General features: G+C 34.6%; 3 protein-coding genes across 5 annotated transcripts; 2 read left to right on the top strand and 1 right to left on the bottom strand.

Annotated features, from left to right (window-relative positions):
- The first annotated feature begins 205 nt into the window (after nt 1–205).
- LOC120274728 lies at nt 206–9,016 on the top strand. 2 transcript variants are annotated; one of them, XM_039281264.1, is made up of 11 exons: nt 206–438; nt 1,348–1,662; nt 3,413–3,490; nt 3,574–4,145; nt 5,870–6,490; nt 6,623–6,777; nt 7,321–7,538; nt 7,618–7,751; nt 7,861–8,233; nt 8,316–8,417; nt 8,632–9,016. In XM_039281264.1, exons 2-11 carry the CDS (start codon nt 1,365–1,367, stop codon nt 8,700–8,702), a joined length of 2,622 nt encoding a protein of 873 aa, XP_039137198.1. In that variant the 5' UTR covers nt 206–438; nt 1,348–1,364; the 3' UTR covers nt 8,703–9,016. The 2 variants fall into 2 exon arrangements, 1 of the variants encoding a protein (XP_039137198.1); XR_005540975.1 differs by having other exon boundaries at nt 208–438; nt 7,861–8,217; nt 8,314–8,417.
- Nucleotides 9,017–15,101: 6,085 nt separating this feature from the next.
- Nucleotides 15,102–20,325, top strand: LOC120274809 (T-complex protein 1 subunit theta-like). The gene is given in 14 exon segments (XM_039281344.1): nt 15,102–15,355; nt 15,672–15,934; nt 16,035–16,181; nt 16,267–16,428; nt 16,928–17,005; nt 17,180–17,245; nt 17,247–17,314; nt 17,726–17,798; nt 17,874–17,951; nt 18,045–18,167; nt 18,244–18,338; nt 18,890–19,099; nt 19,822–19,879; nt 19,963–20,325. Coding segments are annotated over 14 exon segments (1,635 nt in total). The 5' UTR covers nt 15,102–15,207; the 3' UTR covers nt 20,029–20,325.
- Nucleotides 20,326–21,013: 688 nt separating this feature from the next.
- Nucleotides 21,014–24,535, bottom strand: LOC120274452 (PHD finger protein ING2). Of its 2 annotated transcripts, XM_039280984.1 has the most exons (7): nt 24,449–24,535; nt 24,263–24,334; nt 23,354–23,544; nt 22,784–22,847; nt 22,225–22,469; nt 22,059–22,097; nt 21,014–21,363 (listed from the first exon to the last, which is right to left on the bottom strand). In XM_039280984.1, the coding sequence occupies exons 1-7, from the start codon at nt 24,492–24,494 to the stop codon at nt 21,262–21,264; spliced, it is 759 nt and encodes a 252-aa protein (XP_039136918.1). In that variant the 5' UTR covers nt 24,495–24,535; the 3' UTR covers nt 21,014–21,261. The 2 variants fall into 2 exon arrangements, with proteins under 2 accessions (XP_039136918.1, XP_039136919.1); XM_039280985.1 differs by lacking the exon at nt 22,784–22,847 and having other exon boundaries at nt 22,225–22,482.
- Nucleotides 24,536–24,838: the final 303 nt, after the last annotated feature.

Raw genomic sequence — 24,838 nt, 5'->3', positions numbered from 1 at the left:
AACAATTGAATTTTTAATTTTAAAAAAATAAAAAATACATTAAAAAAACCTTCATAATTTCCAAAATGCCCATTAAAAAAAATAATTTAAATTTTCTACTCAAATTGAATTTTTTTTAAAAAACAAATAAAGGATTATATTGTAATTATATCTCAAATAAGTAGGACAAAAATTAAAATGAAAGAAAACTCAGGGGTGTAAATGCAAAATAACCCTCCCATTTCTCTTCCTCGGCGTCGTCGATTTCTCACGGTGGTTCAGGAGAGAAAAAACACACAATAGAGGCTGAGGATCACTGAGGAGAAGAGATTGAGATCTCTCTCCCTCACTGCCATTGGGTTTCAGATCTGTTGAGAGATTGATGAGCAGTGGAATCGAAAGGAGCAACTGCTGATTCGAGGTTTTCAGTAGATCCGCAAGTTCAATCTCAAGCTTCAAGTATGAGTTTGTTTTGTTTTAATTTTAAATTTTAAATTTTTTTTCTGGAATTGAAACCGGAATTGATCGCTGGTACTGTTTGTTTTGTTGAATTTATTGAGCAGTTGAGATCGGAAGTGGGTCATTGATTGCTGAATTTTGAATGATTTGTTTGGGAGTTCCTATTGGTGTAGTTGATTCTTTTATCTCAATGCATAGTGATTCATCTGGGAAAGGTTTCCATTTTGATGATCTATTGGAATTTCTGTGATGTTGATCCCCTATAATGACTCTAGGAAAGTTTTTTTTTTTTTGAAACTTAGTCCCTTTTTTATTTCTAGTTTCTTGTTGATTGTTTTAAATTATGTGGTTGATTCAGGCTTAATTATGCGAATTTCCATTCAAAATTTTCTTTTCCTATCTATTGAAATGGGTTTTCTGCAAAAATTTAGCTTGAATAAATCTGTAATGTTCATGAATGGTTTTTATTCGGAACTATGATTACATTTGGAACCTTGATCTCTGATATTTCTAATCATTTGGATTTAGAATTTACATTTTTTTTCATAATTTGATTGATCTCTGGTTTGAATTCAATGCTGTTGGATAGTTGCCCTGGTTAGGAGGCCTGTTTTTAGAGACTGACCAACTTACAACTTTGGGTTTCATCAGAAAGTGGTTGAAAGAAGCTCCTCAAATGTGTCCTTGAACCAGCTAAATTTTTGCTGCTTATTGGTTGTCTTATGGAAGTTCTCTTTTCAACATCTCCATCTTGGACAAGTTTTCTTTTTTATCAATAATATATATATGTCGTATGAAAAACCATTTTGTGCAGTATGAATATTTTTTCTTAGGAACAAGAATTCATGCTGATGTTACTATTAATATCTTTTGTTGCAATGCTTGTAACTTTGTTGCTTGTGTTTGTAGGTACTCTGAGTGGGACAATGAATTATATTTTGCGGGCTACTCAAATTCAACCTGTAGCTCCAGAGTTGCCCAGCGTTGATGAAGTTGAACCCCAGGAGACCTTGCAACCTATGTCTAAACCAGTCACTACTCTGGAGGGCCTGATTGCAGAAGACCCATATCCAAATCACCCAATTAATGATAATATCGAGAAAGAGACAGAGGGCATTGGGGATGCAAGTGCAGTAGCTGCAGATTCAGGTTTAAAAAACCACATTTCCATTGGAAACCACTCTGATGTCACTGAAGATGAAGGATGGATAACGATCCCATGTGGTATGATTTATTACTCTTTTTCCTTCATAGAAAACCAGCTATTATTACATCTAGAAGTATTGTGACATGATAAAATTGACAAGATGCATGGCAAGCTCTCAATTGACTTCATCATCTTTATGATTAGCCATTTTTTATTTCCTTCATTTTACTGCCTGAAAGTTGTGTGTTTCTATGAACCAAATATCACCAATGCTAGTTCTTGCTTGTTTCTATTATGGGTAACAACATGAAATCCTTGTTTGATTAATTTATTTTGCAGCTAATATGACGGGGGCCATCTTGTTAATACCAACTTCCCTGCAACCTTGTTAAATTAAGTATTTAGTTACCAATTCCATGTTTAGCTGGCAGCATAGACTTCTATTTCTTATGAGCACAACATTCCTGATTATCTAATGTGCTCATATGCATGAAAAGCCAGCTAATTAAGCATTTAACTATGGTTTGACATTTTATATTAATCAAGAAAGCTGCCATGGTCTAAATGAAAAGCCAGCTGATTCACTAATTGTATTATTTGATTCCTTTTGAGATTATCACATGCATGAGAATTTTCATTAGGACACATGACCTTTGCATTTCTGTGATCTGCTCTCAAATATGCTTGCACACATGTGCATTTTTATGCCATGTACAAATTGCAAACTATTAGTTTCTGTTATTTCCATTATGAACACTATTTATCTACTATGAGGTTACCATGTATTATAACTGCAATTAAACAAGTTGTAATAGTAAAACATGCCTGTTATCAGTTACCCGTATAAAGGTTGCAATGTCAATGCAAACACTAAACCTACTGTCTGAACCTAACCTTCAAAGGAAACCATACAGAACTCACATATGACATATGCAGGGAACTAGGATGGTACAAAATAAGATACTTCAGCTTTCATACTATATGTCAACAAATGCTATCTTTTGTCAAACTCTGCATGTTTTGTGCAAAACTATCCTGAGAAAAGGCCATGCATAAAGAGAAAAACAGAAATTTAGGATTTTACATCACAATTGAAGATCAGCTTGCTTTTGGGCATAACTGTTTTGAGAAACATTATACATTTTCCTCATCTTATGATTCTTATCTTTTATGGGCAGCCACTTTGATATGATAACTTGCACAAAATAGTGGAAGAGGGAAATAGAATGAATGTAGAAATTAAAATATTTTATTCAAGGCCTAATTCTGAATCCTACATGATACATGTGGGCTGGGGATTGCTGTATGCAAAAGGTTACACAAATTGGGCTTAACCGCTTAAGCATTGCCAGATACATAAAGATGTTTGTGTTTAGTATTATGGATTAAAAGGATTTGGCTTTGCAATGATCAATTGTTGATCTTTTATATACCTTTTAGCTTGAAACTGAAACCCAATTATATTTTTAACATTTGGTCTCAAATTTCATAATAGTGCAAATGTTAGTGTGATGTAAAGTTTAAACTTCATTTTACTACCCAACTCCCATTGTAATATGGAATCTCTAGTGCTTCTCAGAAAATCTTCTGTTTTTGACAAACCTTATTTGGTTAGAAATGAGCACCAGTTTGAAGATAATGGCGATGGAGACTTTCTTAGTGCACCTTCGATGTTACTTGTATCTGCCTTGTTTTATTTGATTGCAGATTTATTAGTATTTACTTGATTTCTACATTGATGCACTTTAATATGGTAATTTTGTCAAAGCAAAAGTTTGCTCATTTATTGTAAGTTTTGACTGTATAATTCATTATTTTGACTTGCAGAGAAACTTCCTAATGATTGGTGTGATGCACCTAGTATCCATGAGTTGCGTTCTCTGGATCGATCTTTCATTTTTCCCGGTAGGTATATTGGCAATCTTGCTTGTTTTGGTTCTTCTCTGGCATCTGCTGCTTTTGTCAGTATTGATAGATTTCTACTTCAGGTGAACAACTTCATATTCTGGTATGCTTATCAGAGTCTAAACAAGACTCAGAAATTATCACTCCATTTAGAGTTGCTGCAGTGATGACTAAAAATGGTCATTCTGCCCAAAGTGGTAAACGTAAAATGAAGATTTTAGAAAATAAAGCTTATTCTGAAAATGCAAAAGAGGATGCAAATGGTGTACATGAGGAAGCCACTGGACAAGTTGTTGAAGAAAATAGCAGCTCTGTGTCAACAAATGAGGACAACCCTAGGTCAGATATTTCTGCTACCGAGTCTTTCCTTCGGATGGAGGACCATAAACAACGAACTGAGACCTTGCTGGCAAGATTCAAAAATTCAACTTTCTTTGCAAGAATTGCTGGGTCAGATGAGCCTCTGTGGTCCAAAAGAAGTAAATTAGAAATTTCAGAGGGAAGATCTCATTCAAATGATGAGGGAGCAAGAAAGATTTCAAGAGACAATCTTCATAATGCAGTTATTGACCAAGGAGGTTTTGATGGTGTTACATCTGGTGGAGTTGCTAGAGATACTGTCAAATGCTACTTGTTGTCCAATGGTGATATAGTGGTATATCTCTAAGAATTTATATCGTCATTTGCTATGCAACTATATCCCATCTGTATTGCTGCTTTTGCTTTGCATGATCACCTTGTTTCATTTTTTCTTGGTATTTCACGCCATGATGGATGGTAGTGTATGCATAGAACTAACAAGCTCAATTTTCTTTTGGTTAATCTGAGCAGAAATTATCTGAGGTGCATTTTTTCTTTTCAATTGTGATTAGATTTTTTAAAATCTCCCGTATTAGAGTTCATACTATGTTATAATATTGGTGCAGCATGCTGGTAGATGGTCTTCAATAGAAATGATAGTCTGTTAAGGTTGTTAACATAGCCAGTGAAAATCTTTTTTTTGTTCCCAATGATCATTTTTTAGTGTTTTTCCATCCGCCCCCTTTCTTCTTGTCTTATTTTTCCCAACATGAAAGACATTCTAAAACCATATATATATTTGTTATTTTCTACTAGATTTATGTTTGCACTGACTGTTAATGCAAAAAACTGTTCGGCGTCTAGCATGGGAAATGATAAAAAAAGGTCAAGCGAGTGGGTAAAATGGGTTAATAAAGTGAGCATCAGGTTTGTCAGTTGATTAAAAGTGATTGTTGTGGTGTAAAATAGGAAATAAATGCTAAATAATAAATCAAGAAAAGCGCTAACGTACAGAACGAAGAGAGAAAAAAACAACTAGAATATTAGGTTCTGTTTAAATGTCCTCTCTCTGTTTCTTTTGTAGTATATACATTTTATTGGGTTGATAGAATCATACTTTGCAATATTATACTATTACAATTTATTATCAAAACTATTCTATTTTTGTTTTCTAAAGATTGAGACATTGTAATGGCATGCTAAAAACTTTTGCTTCCATAGCACCTCTTTCCTTTTCGTGCTGAAAGGAAGCTTAAGTGAAGGAGAAGAGAAAGGAGATAGGTGATAACTTTAATACAGAAGTTTTGGATGGGGATTGGCAAAGTCGAAATCTAGTTAGTGCAAGTATTTTGCTTGATTCTTTAACCCATAGGAAAACTAATGTTGGTGAAAACTAGAGAGCTTTGTTGATCGTGAAGGAAATAAGGGCACCATTGTTTTAGATATTGGTCATCTGATTTGATCGTCAAGGAAAAAGTGCTATATCAAGTGTTGTGCATGGTTTCGGGCCTCTAAGGTCTGCATTTTTGGTGGATGCATTTGAACATTATTAGCTGTTGATAGTAGAAGGGTTTAAAAGTTCAAGATTGGGTTGATTGTATTACATTGATTATCGTGATAGAAGGAAATGGGGACTAATGTTCTTGAGGTGGTCCAGGTGCTGCAATAGACCATGTCGCAGATGGTATGCCATGCAACCTGAAGTAGAGGCTAAAATATGACCAATTATAGTTAGCCTGTTAGCTACATTGATGGTTGAGTTTGGGACCAAGGAAAATGCCTAAACATTTTAGATCTCTGCTATTGATTTATGTAGATCTTTCTCTTTTCACTTTCATTTAATCTGAAGTAGATATTCTTCTTATTCTAACAAATAATCAACATGGAAATTCATAATTCTTTGCCTATATAAATTTTAATCCCCAAATGTTGGCCGTGAGCATTTCTGTCCAATCTTGATTTTTGTGAATTTTGTCATGGTTTTGAATTTTATTTTATACTTGTTTTTGTTGCCATGACTTTTCACCGGAGCTGGTAGTGATTTGTCTTGCTCCCATTCTGTCTGCTGTAAGGATGCAGGTTGTTTTACAAATAAATGTTGGGATTAGTGATGTAAAAGATCCTGTTCTTGAGGTGCTTCAATTTGAGAAATATCAGGATAGTGATCTGGCAATCAGGGGCCCTGATAATTTACTTGCTTCAAATCTGGAGGATCCATGTCGAGAGCTTCTTAGTTGGTTGCTCCCCATTGATCGTTCTCTCCCTCCTCCCAGACCACTATCACCTCCTTTGGGCTCGACTCCGGGCATAGGACCTGTTCACCAGAGGTCTTCGTCATCGGGTTCACAACTTTTCTCATTCAGTCACTTCAGAAGCTACTCAATGCCATCTCTTCCTCAAGCTGCTGTGCCACCTACCCAGGCTATTCCACCGAGTCCTAAACCTGCTTTTGATCTTGAAGAGTTGGATCGCTTTTCACCAGAGAAGCCAATGAGAAGTCATGATATTGGGAATGAGGGCCTTCTATCTTTTCGAGGTGTCGCTTTGGAGCCTGAACGATTTTCTGTGCATTGTGGGTTAGAAGGCATCTTTTTACCTGGCAGGAAGTGGAGGAGGAAGCTTGAAATTGTTCAACCCATAGAAATAAGTTCTTTTGCTGCTGAATGTGCTACAGAAGATCTTCTTTGCGTTCAAATAAAGGTATGGATAAATGTTGCTTTTTTTTTTAAACTACGATTACGCTTCGCACTCTCTCTCTCATATTGGGTTTGTCTACTGCTTATATACTGCTATCTATATTATTAAAATAATATTCTATGCTTCATATTGCAGAATATTTCTCCTGCTCATTTGCCAGACCTTGTAATTTTTTTGGATTCAATAACTATCGCCTTTGAGGAGGCATCAAAAGGTGGCCCGCCGCTATCTCTGCCCATTGCAAGTATTGAAACAGGGAATGCTCACAGCTTACCAAATCTTGCCCTCAGGTTCTAAATATTTTCTTATCTTCTACATTTTGATTTTGTAAATACTTTACTCTCAATGACTTTAGTGGCTATCTCTTTAACTCGAAAGGAATGCTGCCATTTGAGACAGGAAGCATGCCAGGAAATATCTCGTTGACCTGCATAACTATCTGAACATTATTTTTGAATTTTTTTTTCTACATAGTTGTTGGACATAATTTAAATAACTAAATGCTTCTCTAATTTGTAACCAACTTGTTGATATTATTGCATGATATTAGATCGCTCTTGGATATGATGGTCACGTCATTTGATTAGATAGAGTCCTATCTATACTGACATTGTCAATAGGATATGAGAAAACTTCATGAGATTCCATATTCCATGGCTCTTATAATTATGGGGAGGCCTTAAATCATATCTTTAAATCTGCTATCATATCTCATCCTTGAGTTTGAAGTTTGGATTCCCTTTTGGCATTTGCTAGCTTCAACCAAACTTTAGAAAGTCATATACTAAATATCTGTGTTCACATGGAACTTAAACTAATTAATTTTCATGCAGGAGGGGTGAAGAACATTCCTTAGTACTGAGACCAGCAACAACAATGGCCAGGGATTTTTTTAAAGCAAAGGGGGGCTCAAGTGGTCTACCTCCACATCCTAAGATTGGTGCAGCAGCAACATCTTCTCATCAGATATCCAGGGTTAGTGAAGGGATTCGATCATCTTCTAATGAAGATCGATTTGCAGTGTTGGTATCATGTCGAAGCAACTGCAGTGGTAAATGCTGTACTGCAACGTAAAATTTCTTTAAAAAAGGTCTTGATTCAATTTTCACCTGTCCTTTCATTTTCTTTAGAATCAAAACTATTCTTCAAACAACCAACAAATTGGCGGCCTCGTGTTGCAAGGGATCTTGTGATTTCTGTATCATCAGAAACAAAAGAACAAACTTGTGGACCGATTGGAAGAGTGCCGCAACTCCCAGTTCAGGTTTTATGCAACTTTTATTTGATTGGTCATCTTTTCTGTTAAATTTTGAATGTATAAATTATTTGAATTATAAAAGCAGCTCTTCAATTATTTTTGTTAATTGTGGCAGGTGCTAACCCTTCAAGCTTCCAATTTAACATCTGAAGATCTCACCTTAACAGTCAATGCTCCAATATCATCCACATGCCCTCCTTCAGTTGTGCCACTGAATTCTACTCCAACTATGCCCTTGGACACAACTGGTATTCCGGAGGTCACAACAAGAGCTGGTGGTGGGGATAAGCGGGCAGTCACCACACAACGACTGAGTTCTATGCCAACCGTGATGGAGAATCAAAACGATACCACCGGTGGGGGACATAGATCATTCTCTCTTGGGCAGCATACGACAACAACCTCCGATGTCATTTCAAGCAGTGATTCGGGATGCACACATTTGTGGTTGCAGAGTAAAGTGCCCTCTGGGGTAATCTCATGCACCTATGCTATTTTCAATTAAAAAATAAACTTCAAGACTTCCTCTGTTCTATATGTTTCAAATTCTTTCCTCTGGCAAATGCAGACGTGTTCCTGCACATTCCAGTGCTACAGTCAAGCTTGAGTTGCTTCCATTGACCGATGGAATTATTACCCTCGACACTCTACAAGTAGCAATCAAGGAGAAAGGTATTGTTATGCATTCCTGATAATCTTATGTTTTTCCCTATAGAACAGGCATAATACATCAATCAATTGAATTGCCGTGACTCTTCATTTACAACGTCTGCATCACAATGACATTTTTTTTTCTTCTCGCAATAATTTTGAATGCGGAAATGACCTCTTTGACCGGTTGTTCCCTTTTTGCTCACTTGTCTGCTCCTTCTATTCAACTTGACAGGCCTGACTTATGTTCCAGAGCAACCATTGAAAGTCTACTCAACATCTAGTATCGCAACCGGTTTTGTGTAGATCTCTCACATCTCCAGTTTCAATTGTGTTTGGTATTCACAAACACACTGGCCAACTAAGATACAAACAAAACGAGGTTTTTGTATTCGTATGCATCGATACAGTTTGTGCCAAGTACCTTTGCCGGCATTCCATCACTGCTGCATCTTATGACATAAAGAGACTGAGAAGAGTGGTTATACAGAGACTGCATCCAATTTGGTCAGAAGCCTGAATTTGTATAGCCATTTTCATTCATTAGTGTTATTCCGACAACATTTTTACGATAGAAAACTTTGAAGTTTGAATATATGCACCTTTGGAGATTTCGGATTTTTCCGTGTCATGTGATTTTCACCAGAGGATAATTTTACATTGTTGGTTGATTTATTGTCATTTGTTTCTTGAGTCCATGTGTATTGTTCAAAACTTTTGTTTGTATGTTTCCTTTATGAGTGCTGTGACATTGCAAATCTCTTTGTTCTAAATAAGTTAGAGAAATTCATATATATATATATATATATATATATAAGAATCTCAATTAGTTTAGGTACATTTGAAATGAGAGTAAGTTTGGGCTAAAAGCATCCGTATAAAAACATTTTTTTTTTAAGTAAAAATTTCTCTAATTTCAATCTATAATAAATCAATAATGTTTAAAAAATTGTAGGGATTTTTTTTCTCAATTTTACTTTCATTTTTTTTATTTATCTAAAAATTTAACTATTCAGGTATATACAGTTTATTATTTTTATTTATATTTTTTTAATATAAGTCTTAATAATTAATAATTTTTTATTGTGGAAATTGCCAAAATAACCCCCTAAGTTTCTAATATTTCCAAAAACACCCCATTAATTTGGGAATCCCTAAAAACCCCTTCCTTTTTAAATACAGATGAATTTGAAACCCTCAAGCATTTAATGGAGTTAGTTTTTAAATTTTTTTGGACGAAATTATCCTCTGCATGGGAAGTTGTGACAAATGAGGGCGTGATTTTGATCATAACGCCTTTTCTTTCGCAATAATTTTCTCTTTAAGAGGAATCCGTTTTTTCTTGGTTAATCCCCAAAAGAACACCATTATTGGTCTTTCGGTTTCTTTTTCTCTTTTCATCTCTTCAACTTTTCCTTTTTCAAAGTTGTCATTACCTGGACATCTTCTGTAGGATTGGACCACTGCCTCGAAGAAGAACTCCCACTCAACTCTTTAACATTTCATTAGTTTGCGCTCCAAGGTATTGACACGAGGTGGATGCCGTTGAAGATGTTGTGCAGTTTCCTTTTGTTTTGATATTCTGTAGGTTTCTTTTTAGTTTGATTTCTAAAATATTCTATTAGAAAGAGAATTTTTTCGGTTTCATGGTGTGATTATTGGACGATCTTGTAGTTTGTAGGAAGATTTTTCGGCAAGAGTTTTGATTGTTTTTCATTTTTGTTTGTGTACATAATCAAAAGCGATAATATTGTGTTGAAGGAGATTTTTTGATTGTTTTACAATTTCATTGTGATGTCCGACTCGATCCACATTTGTCTAGGACGGCCAGGTTTAATTTTGAATGTAAATATTGTTATTTCTGTTTAACTATCGATTGTTCTATTTAAGTTTCAAAGTTTATGTTTAAATATCAATGTTTCTGTTTAACTACGACAGTTTCTATTTAAATTTCATCTTTTCATTTTAAATTTGGGTTTGTTTATGAAAACGATTTTTCATAAATAACGAGCAAAATGTACTGATAATATCGCGATAGTTTATGGCGAAACATATGTAACGAATATAAGTTATCATTTATGCTTAGTTGGCGATAGTTTTTGCAAGATCTACGATTGTGTCCGCACTCGTGGTAGTGAAATGAGTTTTTTTAAATGATTAGCGCCTTCAAAAGCGTTGTCCGACATGCAGATGACAAAACTTCGAAAATGATCTAACGAGTAAGGAAGACCTACTAAATCGTCGGGGTGGCCTTGAGGTGGGACGGATACGCTCGTAGAATCCGAATACCTACTAAAAATCATTTCGTTTTAAACCTGAAACTGGATATATTTAAACGAGACATAACATTTTTAAACAGAGACTTGATAAATTTAAAGCGGAAACATTTAAGCTTAAACAAAAAACTGTATAATTTTAAACGGAAACAAAGACATGATAATAATAGTTGAGAAAAAACATAAGTTTTAAGCAAAAACTGGGATAATTAATCAATAATTAACTTATACAACTATGTTTATGTTTAAATATCATTGTTTCATTTTAAATTTGGGTTTGTTTATGAAAACGATTTTCATAAATAACGAGCAAAATGTACAATAATATGCGATAGTTTGTGGCAAACATATGTAACGAATATAAGTTATCATTTATGCTTAGTTGGCGATAGTTCTTTGCAAGATCTACGATTGTGTCCGCACTCGTGGTAGTGAAATGAATTTTTTAATGATTAGCGCCTTCAAAACGTTGTCCGACATGCAATGACAAAACTTCAAAATGATCTAACGAGTAAGGAAGGCCTACTAAATCGTCAGGGTGGCCTTGAGGTGGGACGGATACGCTCGTAGAATCCGAATACCTACTAAAATCATTTCTGTTTAAACTGAAACTGGATATATTTAAACAGAGACATAACATTTTAAACAGAGACTTGATAAATTTAAACGGAAACATTTAAGCTTAAACAAAAAACTGTATAATTTTAAACGGAAACAAAGACATGACAATAATAGTTGAGAAAAAACATAAGTTTTAAGCAGAAACTATGATAATTAATCAATAATTAACTTATACAACTATGTTTATGTTTAAATATCATTGTTTCATTTTAAATTTGGGTTTGTTTATGAAAAGCGATTTTTCATAAATAACGAGCAAAATGTACTGATAATATGCGATAGTTTGTGGCAAAACATATGTAACGAATATAAGTTATCATTTATGATTAGTTGGCGATAGTTTCTTTTGCAGAGATCTACGATTAGTGTCCGCACTCGTGGTAGTGAAATGAGTTTTTTTAAATGATTAGCGCCTTCAAAACGTTGTCCGACATGCAATGACAAAACTTCAAAATGATCTAACGAGTAAGGAAGACCTACTAAATCGTCAGGGTGGCCTTGAGGTGGGACGGATACGCTCGTAGAATCCGAATACCTACTAAAAAATCATTTCGTTTAAATCGAAAGCTGGATATATTTAAAGCAGAGACATAACATTTAAAGCAGAGACTTGATAAATTTAAAGCGGAAACATTTAAGTTTAAACAAAAAAACTCAGTATAATTTTAAACGGAAACAAGGACATGACAATAATAGTTGAGAAAAAACATAAGTTTTAAGCAAAAACTGGGATAATTAATCAATAATTAACTTATACAACTATGTTTATGTTTAAATATCATTGTTTCATTTTAAATTTGGGTTTGTTTATGAAAACGATTTTCATAAACAACGAGCAAAATTTACAATAATATGTGATAGTTTGTGGCAAACATATGTAACGAATATAAGTTATCATTTATAATTAGTTGGCGATAGTTTCTTTGCAAGATCTACGATTGTGTCCGCACTCGTGGTAGTGAAATGAGTTTTTTAAATGGTTAGCGCCTACATAACATTGTCCGACATGCGAATGACAAAAACTTCGAAAATGATCTAACGAGTAAGGAAGGTCTACTGAAATCGTCGGGGTGGCCTTGAGGGTGGGATGGATACGCTCGTAGAATCCGAATACCTACTAAAAATCATTTCATGTTTAAAGCTGAAAGCTGGATATATTTAAACAGAGACATAACATTTAAACAGAGACTTGATAAATTTAAAGCGGAAAACATTTAAGCTTAAACAAAAAACTGTATAATTTTAAACGGAAACAAAGACATGATAATAATAGTTGAGAAAAAACATAAGTTTTAAGCAAAAACTGGGATAATTAATCAATAATTAACTTATACAACTATGTTTATATTTAAATATCATTGTTTCATTTTAAATTTGGGTTTGTTTTATGAAAACGATTTTCATAAATAACGAGCAAAATGTACTAATAATATGCGATAGTTTGTGGCAAACATATGTAACTGAATATAAGTTATCATTTATGCTTAGTTGGCGATAGTTTTTTTGCAAGATCTCACGATTGTGTCCGCACTCGTGGTAGTGAAATGAGTTTTTTTAAAATGATTAGCGCCTTCAAAAGCGTTGTCCGACATGCAATGACAAAACTTCAAAATGATCTAACGAGTAAAGAAGGCCTACTAAATCGTCAGGGTGGCCTTGAGGTGGGATGGATACGCTCGTAGAATCCGAATACCTACTAAAAATCATTTCGTTTAAAAGCTGAAACCGGATATATTTAAACGAGACATAACATTTTTAAACGGAGACTTGATAAATTTAAAAGCGGAAACATTTAAGTTTAAACAAAAAACTGTATAATTTTAAACGAAACAAAGACATGATAATAATAGTTGAGAAAAAACATAAGTTTTAAGCAAAAACTGGGATAATTAATCAATAATTAACTTATACAACTATGTTTATGTTTAAATATCATTGTTTCATTTTAAATTTGGGTTTTGTTTATGAAAACGATTTTTCATAAATAACGAGCAAAATGTACAATAATATGCGATAGTTTGTGGCAAACATATGTAACGAATATAAGTTATCATTTATGCTTAGTTGGCGATAGTTTTTTGCTAAAGATCTACGATTGTGTCCGCTGCTCGTGGTAGTGAAATGAGTTTTTAAATGATTAGCGCCTTCAAAAAGCGTTGTCCGGCATGCAATGACAAAACTTCAAAATGATCCGACGAGTAAGGAAGGCCTACTAAATCGTCGGAGTGGCCTTTGAGGTGGGGACGGATACGCTCGTAGAATCCGAATACCTACTAAAATCATTTCGTTTAAAGCGAAACCGGATATATTTAAACGAAACTTGATAATTTTAAACGGAAACATTTATGTTTAAACAAAAATGCGATCATTTTAAAGCGGAAGCAGGGACGGGACAAGGATAAAAAGTCTTCCAAAGTTTGTTTTGAGAAAAATAAAAAAAGAAATGTAAAAAATGTTAGACATGATGTGATTGGACGTTTTTTTTTCCCACCATTTTTAAGGGCAATGATGGAATTTCACAACATGGACCCAATCCAAGTGACCTACAAGGGGTAAAAAGGAAGTAAAATGATAAAGGAAGGGTTGTCCGTGGTATTCATAACTTGCAGGGGTTGTTTGGGAAATTTTAAACAGTGTAGGGGGTAAATAGTAATTTTCCCTTTTTTTATTTTAAATAAACATTAATACAATTATTATATTTCTAGTCCTAACAAATATATTTTAAAAAATCAAACAAATTATAATTAATTAATAATATAATGAAATAATCCATTATTTTATTTAATCAGTTTATATTTTAAAATATTATCTATTAAATGAATGTGTAATCAAACACATTCAAGGAAGAATCCAATTTTTATAAGAGGATATAGAAAAATTATTTTTTATTTATATATAGAAAATTAAACATTGCTAAAGAGCTCATAACTCAGTGGTAAAACCCCACTTTCTTAAGATTGAGATAGGAGACTTTCATTACCTCGAGTTTAAATTTTCCCGACAATAACAGCTCTCTAGCGTGTTATATAGATGGTTAATATTAAATAAATGTAGTCTGAAAGATGTAACCTTTTCTTTCAAAAGCATCTATTGAATGTTTAAATTAATTAATATGTTTGAAAGAATACTGTGACTTTCCAATGATAGTATTAGACTTAAAAGATTTGACACTTCATATGTATTATTTGAGGGTTAATGGTTTTATTAAGGGAAAAGTTGTAACTCTTTAAAAGAGTCTTTTGGAGACTATAATATTGGTTAATTTAAGTCATTTGATGATATAAAAGTCATTTGCATTAAAACAACTTGATTTTTCTATCTTTTTCTTCTAAAGTAGGGAGGTTATAGAAAATCACGTTTTTTTCTTCTAAAATAGTGAGGTTATGGAAAATCACGTTTTTTCTAAATCGTGATCTTCAGTTATATCATGGGAGACACAACATAAAACCCTCATAGAAGATCTTTGTGATAGGGCTCGCAAATCTTTTTAAAGACAGTGAAAACGTGTCTCCGAATTGATCTTGTGTGATAATCTAGTACATCAACTCTATGTATTCCCAACATGACGTAGGTTTAGGCTTGCCATTGGAGCCCTGTGTTCTCTGATGAGGGTGCAGAGTTGGATGTTCACTTCCGGGCCCTTTGTACGCCCTTGACTCTGTGGCTATTTCATTTTCTAAAAGAAAATTCAATTTATTTTTTTAAAGTAGATATAAAAATCATGTTAGAATTTATATGTAATTTCTGGAGTTTACAAGGGCATATATGCAAAGTGTAATGAATAAAGAAAAAAGTGTAGAGCTTTCGAACAAGCGAGTGATCAGTCGAGAAGCAACACGGCGAAGGAGGGCGCGAGTTTTCGAAATCTAGGGTTTCCATTTCTCTCCAAATCTAGGGTTTTCATTTAGATCGAGATGGGTTTTCAGATGCAGCCCTATGGGATCCAATCCATGCTCAAGGAAGGGCACAAGCATCTCTCCGGCCTCGATGAGGCCGTCCTCAAGAACATCGATGCTTGCAAGCAGCTCTCTCAGATCACCCGCACTTCCCTCGGCCCCAATGGCACGTTTTTATTGCCTTTTTATTTGTATTTTACCCATTTCGTGCTTAAAGTTCTGATCTTTGTTCTTGTTTCATTCGCTTCTCTATTGATTGATCTCCTTGTGGTGTTGTAGTTGATAATGCTGCTGTTCATTTTAGATTTTAATTGATTTTGTTGGATTTAGATTTCTATTGGTTTCTGGTTGTGCATGTTTTTTCTTGTATGTATAATTTTTTGATTAGGGGCTTAGCTTTAGCAATTTGTGTTTATACATTTATTAAAGTTTTGTTTTTGATTATATGTCTCATCTGAACCTGTACTGAGGTGTATATTTAGGTATGAATAAAATGGTGATCAATCATTTGGACAAGCTTTTTGTTACGAATGATGCTGCAACTATTGTGAATGAGCTTGAGGTGCAACATCCCGCTGCTAAGATTTGTGTCCTAGCTGGCAAGGCTCAGCAGGAGGAAATTGGAGATGGAGCTAATCTTACAATATCCTTTGCTGGGGAACTCCTCCAGAATGCAGAGGAGCTTATAAGAATGGGCTTACATCCAAGTGAAATCATCAGGGGTTATTCAAAGGGCATAACCAAGGTTGTTTTCTTGTCTTCTATTTCCTTAATTAAGTTTTTTTCTTTTGCTTATCTAGGAACTGTGTAGTAACATTACCTCCTTTCATCTGCGTTATCATTAGACGATTGAGATATTGGATGAGTTGGTAGAGCAAGGATCAGATACTATGGATGTTCGCAATAAAAATGAAGTTGTCTCCAGAATGAAATCGGCTGTTGCTAGCAAGCAGTTTGGGCAGGAGGATATCCTGTGCCCTCTTATTGCTGATGTGAGTGATTTCCTTAACCATTCTGCCTTCTCTCTCAGTTTGCTTTCTTAGTGATTGTAGTACTGAAGCTCTTTTGATAAATCAGGCATGCATTCAAGTCTGCCCAAAGAATCCTACAAACTTTAATGTGGATAATGTTCGTGTAGCAAAGCTCCTTGGAGGAGGTTTGCACAATTGTTCTATAATTCGTGGTATGGTCTTGAAAAATGATGCTGTCGGGAGTATCAAAAAGATGGAGAAGGCAAAGGTATTAAATTTTTGTCATGTTAAAAGTCTGTTAGGTGGCATTGGGGACAGTGACTAGGGTTTAATTTTTGACATTTATTTTATAGTGAAATTTAGCCTTTAACTAGCATAATGTGATCTCTAAAATATCTTGGTTTGTCCTTACCTTTTGAATTATGGGATCAAGACTTTGGGTTGTTAAGTTTTCAGCACCAACAAATAAAAATAACCAAATTTGAGTGGACTGATTTCTGGAAAAATGGGGGGCCAAATTTCTTTTTCTTGAGCTATCTGCAGTAATGCTAATCTGGATAGGGAAGTTTGCATGTTGAGTATTTAATTATTCATATAGTTGTGTATTAGCTCATATGTATGATGAGAATCTACTACAAAAGCTTGTTTTGTTTTTCTGTTTAGATATATCTTGATTTAAATTCTATTACTTTGTGATGAAGAATGAACTTTCATTCTTGATTTCTTGTCCTGAAAATCCCTCTTTATGCTGTGGCTCCTCTGTGCAGATTGCTGTCTTTGCTGGGGGTGTTGATACATCTGCAACTGAAACAAAAGGAACTGTTCTAATACATAATGCTGAACAGGTAAGCTTTTTGGTAGAAAGTTTTGTGGCCTCTTGTCCCTTATATCTCTGCTTTACTTGTTTTGTTACTTATTAACATGGTCTGCTAGAGGAGCTATGTTGGATAAATGCTTTTATAGTGATCTTTGAAATTTTGAAATTTTGAATGGAGGAGCTATGTTGTGGTTTGTTGCAGCTAGAGAATTACGCGAAGACAGAGGAAGCTAAAGTGGAGGAGCTCATTAAAGCTGTTGCAGACTCAGGGAGCCAAAGTTATTGTCAGTGGAGGAGCAGTTGGAGAGATGGCTTTGCATTTTTGTGAACGCTACAAGTAAAATATTCTTGCCTATAGACCTTTGTTTCCATAGTTTCCTTTTTTTCCCGTGTATCAAAGGCATTGTGTTTCTTTGTCAGTGTGTATTTTATCCTGTGCGATTTCAGTTCTTGAAAAGCTTTGTTTTATTAAATATTTCTTGCTTCTGATTGATCAATGTATCTTTGCATTTCATGTATTATGCATTTCATTGCATGAAATTTAATTGCCATAAGTGTGTGCTGATAATATGATTTGCAAGTTGTATATAACAAGATATGGTTTGTTTCAGCATTTCATGTGTCAATGGCAAAACCTGATGAAAGTAAATATGATTTCTTGCTTGTATAATTGATGAAGATCTTATTGTGTATGTTATTTGATAATTCAGAAATTTATTGGTGCCTCTCTTGATTTTTTGTTTTACAGGCTCATGGTTCTAAAGATAAGTTCTAAATTTGAATTGCGAAGGTTCTGCCGTACAACGGGTGCTGTAGCTCTTGTAAGGTTTTTGCTGCTTCTTGTTGTTAGAAAATTTACTTAAAACAACTCTAACCTTCTGAGGTCATTTGCTCAGCTGAAACTAAGCCAACCAAATCCAGATGAACTTGGCTATGCTGATTCTGTTTCAGTACAGGAAGTTGGTGGTGTCAGGGTATGCATAATAATTTTGTTGAGACTTCTTTTTCCACAGTTTTCTGTGCCTAAAGTCTGGTTTTAACTTTAGCTGGATGTTTTTTGTTTTTAGGTAACTATAGTTAAAAATGAAGAAGGTGGGAACTCAGTTTCTACAGTGGTTTTACGTGGAAGTACTGACAGTATACTGGATGACCTTGAAAGGGCTGTTGATGATGGTGTCAATACATACAAGGTGTGTTGCTTATTGATTTTGGGTGACTGATGCTAATTTTCTGTCTAATGAGCTCTTTTCTTGTCTTCGTAATAAGGCAATGTGCAGGGATAGTCGCATAGTTCCTGGTGCTGCTGCCACCGAGATTGAATTAGCGAGAAGATTGAAGGAGTTCTCCTTCAAAGAAACCGGGTACTTCTTCTTACGATCATTTTAATTCAATGCTATGTAATTGTTCGTCTAGTCACTCTAGGTTCTTCTTAAAGCAGGGGTTGTTTGATTGAAGTTATTGGGAGAATGCTTGGTTTTTGACTGGCACTTAATTTGGGCATATAAGTTGAAATCCTAGTTTAAGATACTATTCTAAGCCATGCCCCAGAAACTGAACAAAATATTTGGGTTGAAATCTGGATTCAGAGATACTTGATTTCAGATATGCCCTCGAAGATGTGGGAGATGTCCAATTCAGAGTCACTCAGGATTTCAGAAACTTAAACTTGCCTCCACCCTTTAGCTCCACTAATCTAGATGCTTCCTATTCAATGATTATTATCTAATTGCAGTCTTGTTTTATCCCTTTGGGAATTAAAAATATCAATGACAGTGAAAATTTAGCTATTTTTCTTTCTTATTGGAGCCATAGCTAGTTTAGACAAAGCCTAACACGGCAGTTATGTTTTGGTTGATTCATAAACTGAAGACTTCTTACTGATTATGTAGAATTTGATATTCTTGGTGTGCAGTTTGGATCAGTACGCCATTGCAAAATTTGCTGAAAGTTTTGAGATGGTTCCTAAAACCTTGGCTGAAAATGCTGGGCTTAATGCTATTGAGATTATTTCTTCATTGTATGCTGAGCATGCTGCTGGAAACACTAAAGTGGGCATTGACTTGGAGGAAGGAATCTGCAAAGATATGTCAACTATGAACATCTGGGACCTCTATGTTACAAAGTGAGTTTTTACGTTTTTCTTCCAATGTTTCTTACCCTGCAACAAGTAGAATTCTGTTCCCTTTTTAAATTGGTTCAAAATTTTAACTGCCATTAATGCTTATGATGAGTACACTTACTGATTGCTGGATTTTGAATAGATTACAAACTTCTGCAGCTACTTCTTGTGTCTGATTCTATGATAGTTATGCACATTTAAGGTTATCAATCTGTATAGTTGTCCTAAAATCTGGAGAGAAAGGTTAGGTTTGCATAGTTCACAATTCAAAAGATGTAATGCATGGAAAGACCTTATTGGTCTTCCGCGTGTATGCCCAATGTAATGGCATTGATAAAGTAAATAACTAAGGAACTCTTTTCTTTGGAGGTCCTACGGAAAAAAGAAAGGGACCATATCAAGGCCCCATTTAGCTCTTTATATTTTTCTTGTAAGTGATTTTCCCTCATGGAAACTAAGTTATAGTGCCCAGATTTCTTTTAGCTTTTGTATGTGATGTGCATGATTTTTTATTCAAGATGCCAAACCATTAAATGTTTACATTTCATTCGGTTTTGCGCTCCAATGACAATGCTAAACACAAGCATTTCTGACTTGTTTAAAACTTTAAAATTCATGTTTGCCATTTCCACGTTTGCATGAAACATATGTAATACTTGTATTCCTAAGCAAATCAATGTAGTACTTCTTCAGTGATGCTAAGATACATATTGCCTCATGAACAGGTACTTCGCTCTTAAATACGCTGCTGATGCTGCATGTACTGTTCTTCGGGTCGACCAGGTTATCATTCACTCCACATGGTTTTTATTTTTCTTGCTTTCCTTTTTCTTGAGTTCAGGCTGGCTCAACCACTGTTTGTACAGATTATAATGGCGAAACCTGCCGGCGGGCCCAAGAGAGATCAACCGGCCGGCATGGATGAAGACTAGATTTATGCGTATTTGCACCAGCGCCGATTACCAACATTACCATGAGCAGCCACAGAGTGAAGAAACCGGTTCTCCTCGGTTTTCCATAACTGCTTTTGTTTTGTTTACACACCAGCATGCCTTTGAAGTTTAGGAGTGATTCGAGCAATTAGATGTTTAAGCAGATGATGATATGATGATGTGAGCTTGTGTTATTATTCAGAATGTTTTGCAAGTCAGCCTTGAATTTTGGTGCTTTTGTTTTTCTTTTCCATGACTTAATTTGGTGTTTTATTTTAGGCTATTTATTTGGTTTTCCCTCTGAACTTAACTTTAAACTTTGCTTGCCTATTTTATGTATCCATTAAAATGAAAATTAAGATAGTTTTGGCAGTTAAATGAGGCATTAATTAGGGGGACTTAATTTTTTTTTTTATTGTAAAAAAGTGCCAAAAATTGTGTCTATTTTTCTCCTGACTTTTTTCTTTGGCAAGAGAAAATTAAAGGATGTGAGAAATTATAAAAGTTAGGCTTGTTAATGAAAGCTTATATTCATATATTGACCAAGTAAAAACAGGGAGGGGTAGGCCACAGAGTCAATTTTGAATAATTATTGTTATTTATCAAATTGTTTGTTCAAAGAAATTAGTATTATAATTAGTTTGACAAATTCTTCCCAGAATTGAGAACTTTTTGCAAGTATTTTGCTCTTCAATAAATTTTTGTATTGTCCACAAAGTTTAGCAAGTTTTAGAGATTCAATTAATTTAATTAACTTCCAAAATCTGAATTCATACCCAAAAAAAATTTTAAAAAAAAGCCCCCAAATTTTTTGGAATTAAAAACCCTGTTTCAAGAAAAATATCATTTATAAATAACAAGAACATTTAATTCAACTAAATTCCTCCTAAACTATTGAACAAATTAGGGTTTTCCCATTTTTTTGGATTTTTTTGAGAGCTCAACCAAATTAGAAACATGAAAAAAAATTTCAGCAGCAACAATGTGAGTTGTTTTCATATTAAGCACTCAATTGGAATACAATAAAAGGTCAAGTTCATCTGACACCAGTTTCTTTCTACATGTTGGTAAACAAAACCATCCACAAGCAATATCAGGTAGTGAAGACATCAAGTACCAACAACACATGATGCTCAAACCACACCACTTCACAAACCCTAGCTTCAATGGAAGAAATAAGCCCGACCGAAAAAAAAAAAAACCGAAAAAGTTTGGCATTGAACAGAATGCAATTCATTGTTGTAGCCTGCATGTAGGGCAAAACCATTTCCCTTTAAATCTTGTTTCCGAGGTCAGCCCAACGCAAGAGTAGTGAAACCATTCTCCTCCTTCACACTGCCAAAACAGAAATCTTGAGATAATCAGACATTGCTGTGAAGTAAGAGAACACGGTTTCCTCGAATTGGAAAACTAAATCAGAATGTCTCACAAGAGGTGCATGATGGAAACAAATAATATCTGTTGACAGTCTATCTCATCACAGAAATCCTACAATTGTGCAATAGGAAAAAAAAAATGAAGCATTTTCTTACTAAAGTCAATATTTGGCATGAGTGGTAGACTGAAAGGTAAACTAAGCACTTTATTATGAAACATCTCGCGGCATTAACTTAATGCCCTTTACCTTCATCTTAGCTGTCCATGCGTATTTCTTTGACCTCAAAAAGAATTCTCGGGAAGTTGTCAACTTACCAAGCTCAAGTTGTGAATACAATCACCAATGCCCTAGAGTTTCAAAAGGTGGCAGGTCTCATCTATCTATTCTGAACTAAAATCAGCTACAAGTGTTTGGTGATATCCAGACAAAGGAAAATTTGACACAAGAGTGATACCAACTTGTTACAACATAGTGACCAACTGCTCTTGTTCATATTCACAACGATTGGAAGTTTCAAGGGTCAAGGATATAGTAAAAGATATTCATCTGGTTTGAGAATTCAGAGAATGCAAAATGTGCAATAAAAACTTGACAGATATAGATGCTGTTAAAACAGATGATAGGCATTAAGAAAAAATATGGTGATACTCACATTCTCATTGTCGCATGCAATCATGTCTCCGAAAGACACCTGACAATAAAACAGAATCAAAACTCTTTCATTAATGTCAAGCTGCTTCACGTTTGCTGATGAAGTCTATATATCTGCAGAAATTATTTTAGTGCAAGCTGAAAATTTGTGGAAGTTGATAAAACACCTGATGGCAGACACAGTATGTGGGTTCATTAGGATCAATGGGTTGATCTGCATCTACAGATACAGGAAGTGATTTCTTATGACTACCTGGGGGAGGCATCAGCTCAATATCAACATCCCTCTCCCTTTCCCATTCCCTCTCTCTTAACCTTTTTACTTGTGGTGTATAATGACCGGACCTCCGCTTTTCATCTTTAATAGGTAGAGGTGGAAGTGTAGCAGGCTCATCTGGTGGTATCTTTCCTTCTACACAAACAAACTGTGGCCATAAGCGCTTAGGTCAAGTACTTTTCACCAAAGCATACATATACAGACTATACAAAGATAAAAGAAGCAAATAGCAAGCAGAGTAATGCAGTAGACACAAAAGTCAAGACTTCGGACAGCAATGGCAAAACATGTACATGCAAATTACAATTTAAAAGCAAAGATTAATGTAGCATGAAACCAAAAAGAAAGAAAATTTTCTAACAAACATAAAGTGATCAAAAGTTACAATAAGATGTCAATCAAGCAGAGGTTCAAACTTTATATCAATTAGCCTGATGACTTATTCAAACCTTGCTTCAAATCTTCAGCAAACTGGTTCAGGTCCTCATCCAGCCGTTTTACATGACTCTCAATCTGCCAAGTCCAACTTGGTTAATAACCTCAGATTAATGAAGAACAAAGAGAGAAGCACTATGGAAATTAGTATTACAGGAAAACCATCAATGCTAAAACCAAATTAAAGCAATGACGGCATAAGAGGTTAATGTAACAGTAGTTAATGACTTTAGAAAAACAGTACAGGTTTTTTTGTTTCTTTTGATACAAGAGACTACACTGAACAAACCAATCATTACCAATATGTAGCATAACATTGAACATAGAACCCATTTCCAAAAGAATAAATGTCCATACTACCAGAATGTGAAATCAAAGCACAAACAAAACCAGCAATTGCTTATAAAACATCACTAGAGGAAACAATCAACAAGGACAGAAATCAGTTTATCATTATTATCATCATCACTCATCATCATCATCCTCTTCATCAAACATGTCCAAGTTGGAGTAGTAATTTATCTATTTCCTTCAATCTAAAGCTAATACTGATAAGTCAGTGCTACACTAATAATGGAGCTTACAAGATCATAAGCCTGCCGTGCAAGCAAAACCTTCTCAGTACAAAGGCTCAATGCATTCTCTTGACTAGCCTCAATCTCTTTCTTCAACTTTTCAAATGTTGTTTCATCATCTTCATGGATCACTTTCTTGGAGCTATGAGAATGAATTCCCAAGCAGTCATTAGTCTGTTCTCTTGTTTGATTGATTATACCTAGAAACATAATATCCAAGTGGAAGATGTAAGTGTTTATTTGAGGAAGCCAAATCTCTCAAGAAATACAGCATCACAATACAGCATCCACTTGATTTAAAATCTTATATACATACATAACTCAACAGGTTTTTATTACATGTACAAATAAATATACCAATAACGGTGACGTGCATGAAAACCAAAGTTTCCATTTAAGGAGGCCCATTTCAATCAATTTTTATTAGAAGAATAACTTTGATTCACCAAAGGATGGTAAATGAGACAAAACCGAGAGTGTAAGCACTGATTCAAGCCGATACAATCAATGCATCAGCCAAAGGATGGTTAATGAGACAAAATCAAGTGTGCCAGTGCTGATTCAAGCTAATACAATCAATGCATCCGCTTATCATGACAAAGTCATGGCAAGAGAAAAATAAATTCGTCATTGAAGGATTAGCATCACGCAAACAAGAAAAAATTTTCTGCAATTCAACTTTTCAACCTATTTATCACATTTTTATACACTCCCCTAATTCAAATGCGAACAACCAAAATAAAGCACCAGATCATCAATAAAAACTGATCCTAATACAAGTGAACTACAAAATTCTCAAATTTGACTTATTTATTAGTAGAAAGATTAAATTTTTCAAAATTCAGCTGAAAAAAAAAAAGGAAAATTTTAGCAAAAATTAACAAATGGGAAACGGTGCTAGGGTTTGAAAAATCACACCTTGAGCCCTTTCATCAAGCTCTCTCATGGTGGAGAGAAGTCTCTGCAGTTCCGGAGCAAGCGTGCTCGAATCTTAGATTCAAGACAACCATAACAACAGGAAAAAAAAACACTCAGGATCAAAGAAAGCACAAGCGAAAGCAATTCACAAGAAATTAACAACAAAAAAAAAAAAAAATCTCTTACATTCCAAGTAATCATCAACGTATGCCCCCGTTCTCGCGATCGCCATCCTCTTCCTCTCTCTCTCTCTCTCTCTCTCTCTCTCTCCTGGTTCTGAAATACGAAAACAGGGAGGGTTATTCCTGGAATGAAAATACAAGGGTGTTTTCGGCATAAAAAAATCAAACCAATTTTTTTTTTATTTAAAAATCCAATAAATTATTTTTCCAAATTAAATTTAAACGAAATTGGAGATTTTTTTTTTATATATATAAATTTTTAATATATATATATATATATATATATAAAGCTTATGGCATTTCAACAAACACCTGAGGGAAGAATGCTCAATGATTCCATTCACCCAAAGATGCCATTTTTCCCACCAAAATTCGATCATTATAACCAAATTTC

Source organism: Dioscorea cayenensis, chromosome 13, assembly GCF_009730915.1.
Source record: "Dioscorea cayenensis subsp. rotundata cultivar TDr96_F1 chromosome 13, TDr96_F1_v2_PseudoChromosome.rev07_lg8_w22 25.fasta, whole genome shotgun sequence".
NCBI classification, from domain to species: domain Eukaryota; kingdom Viridiplantae; phylum Streptophyta; class Magnoliopsida; order Dioscoreales; family Dioscoreaceae; genus Dioscorea; species Dioscorea cayenensis.
The sequence above is the reverse complement of the archived record's forward strand: the minus strand, read 5'-3'. Positions and strand labels throughout refer to the sequence as shown.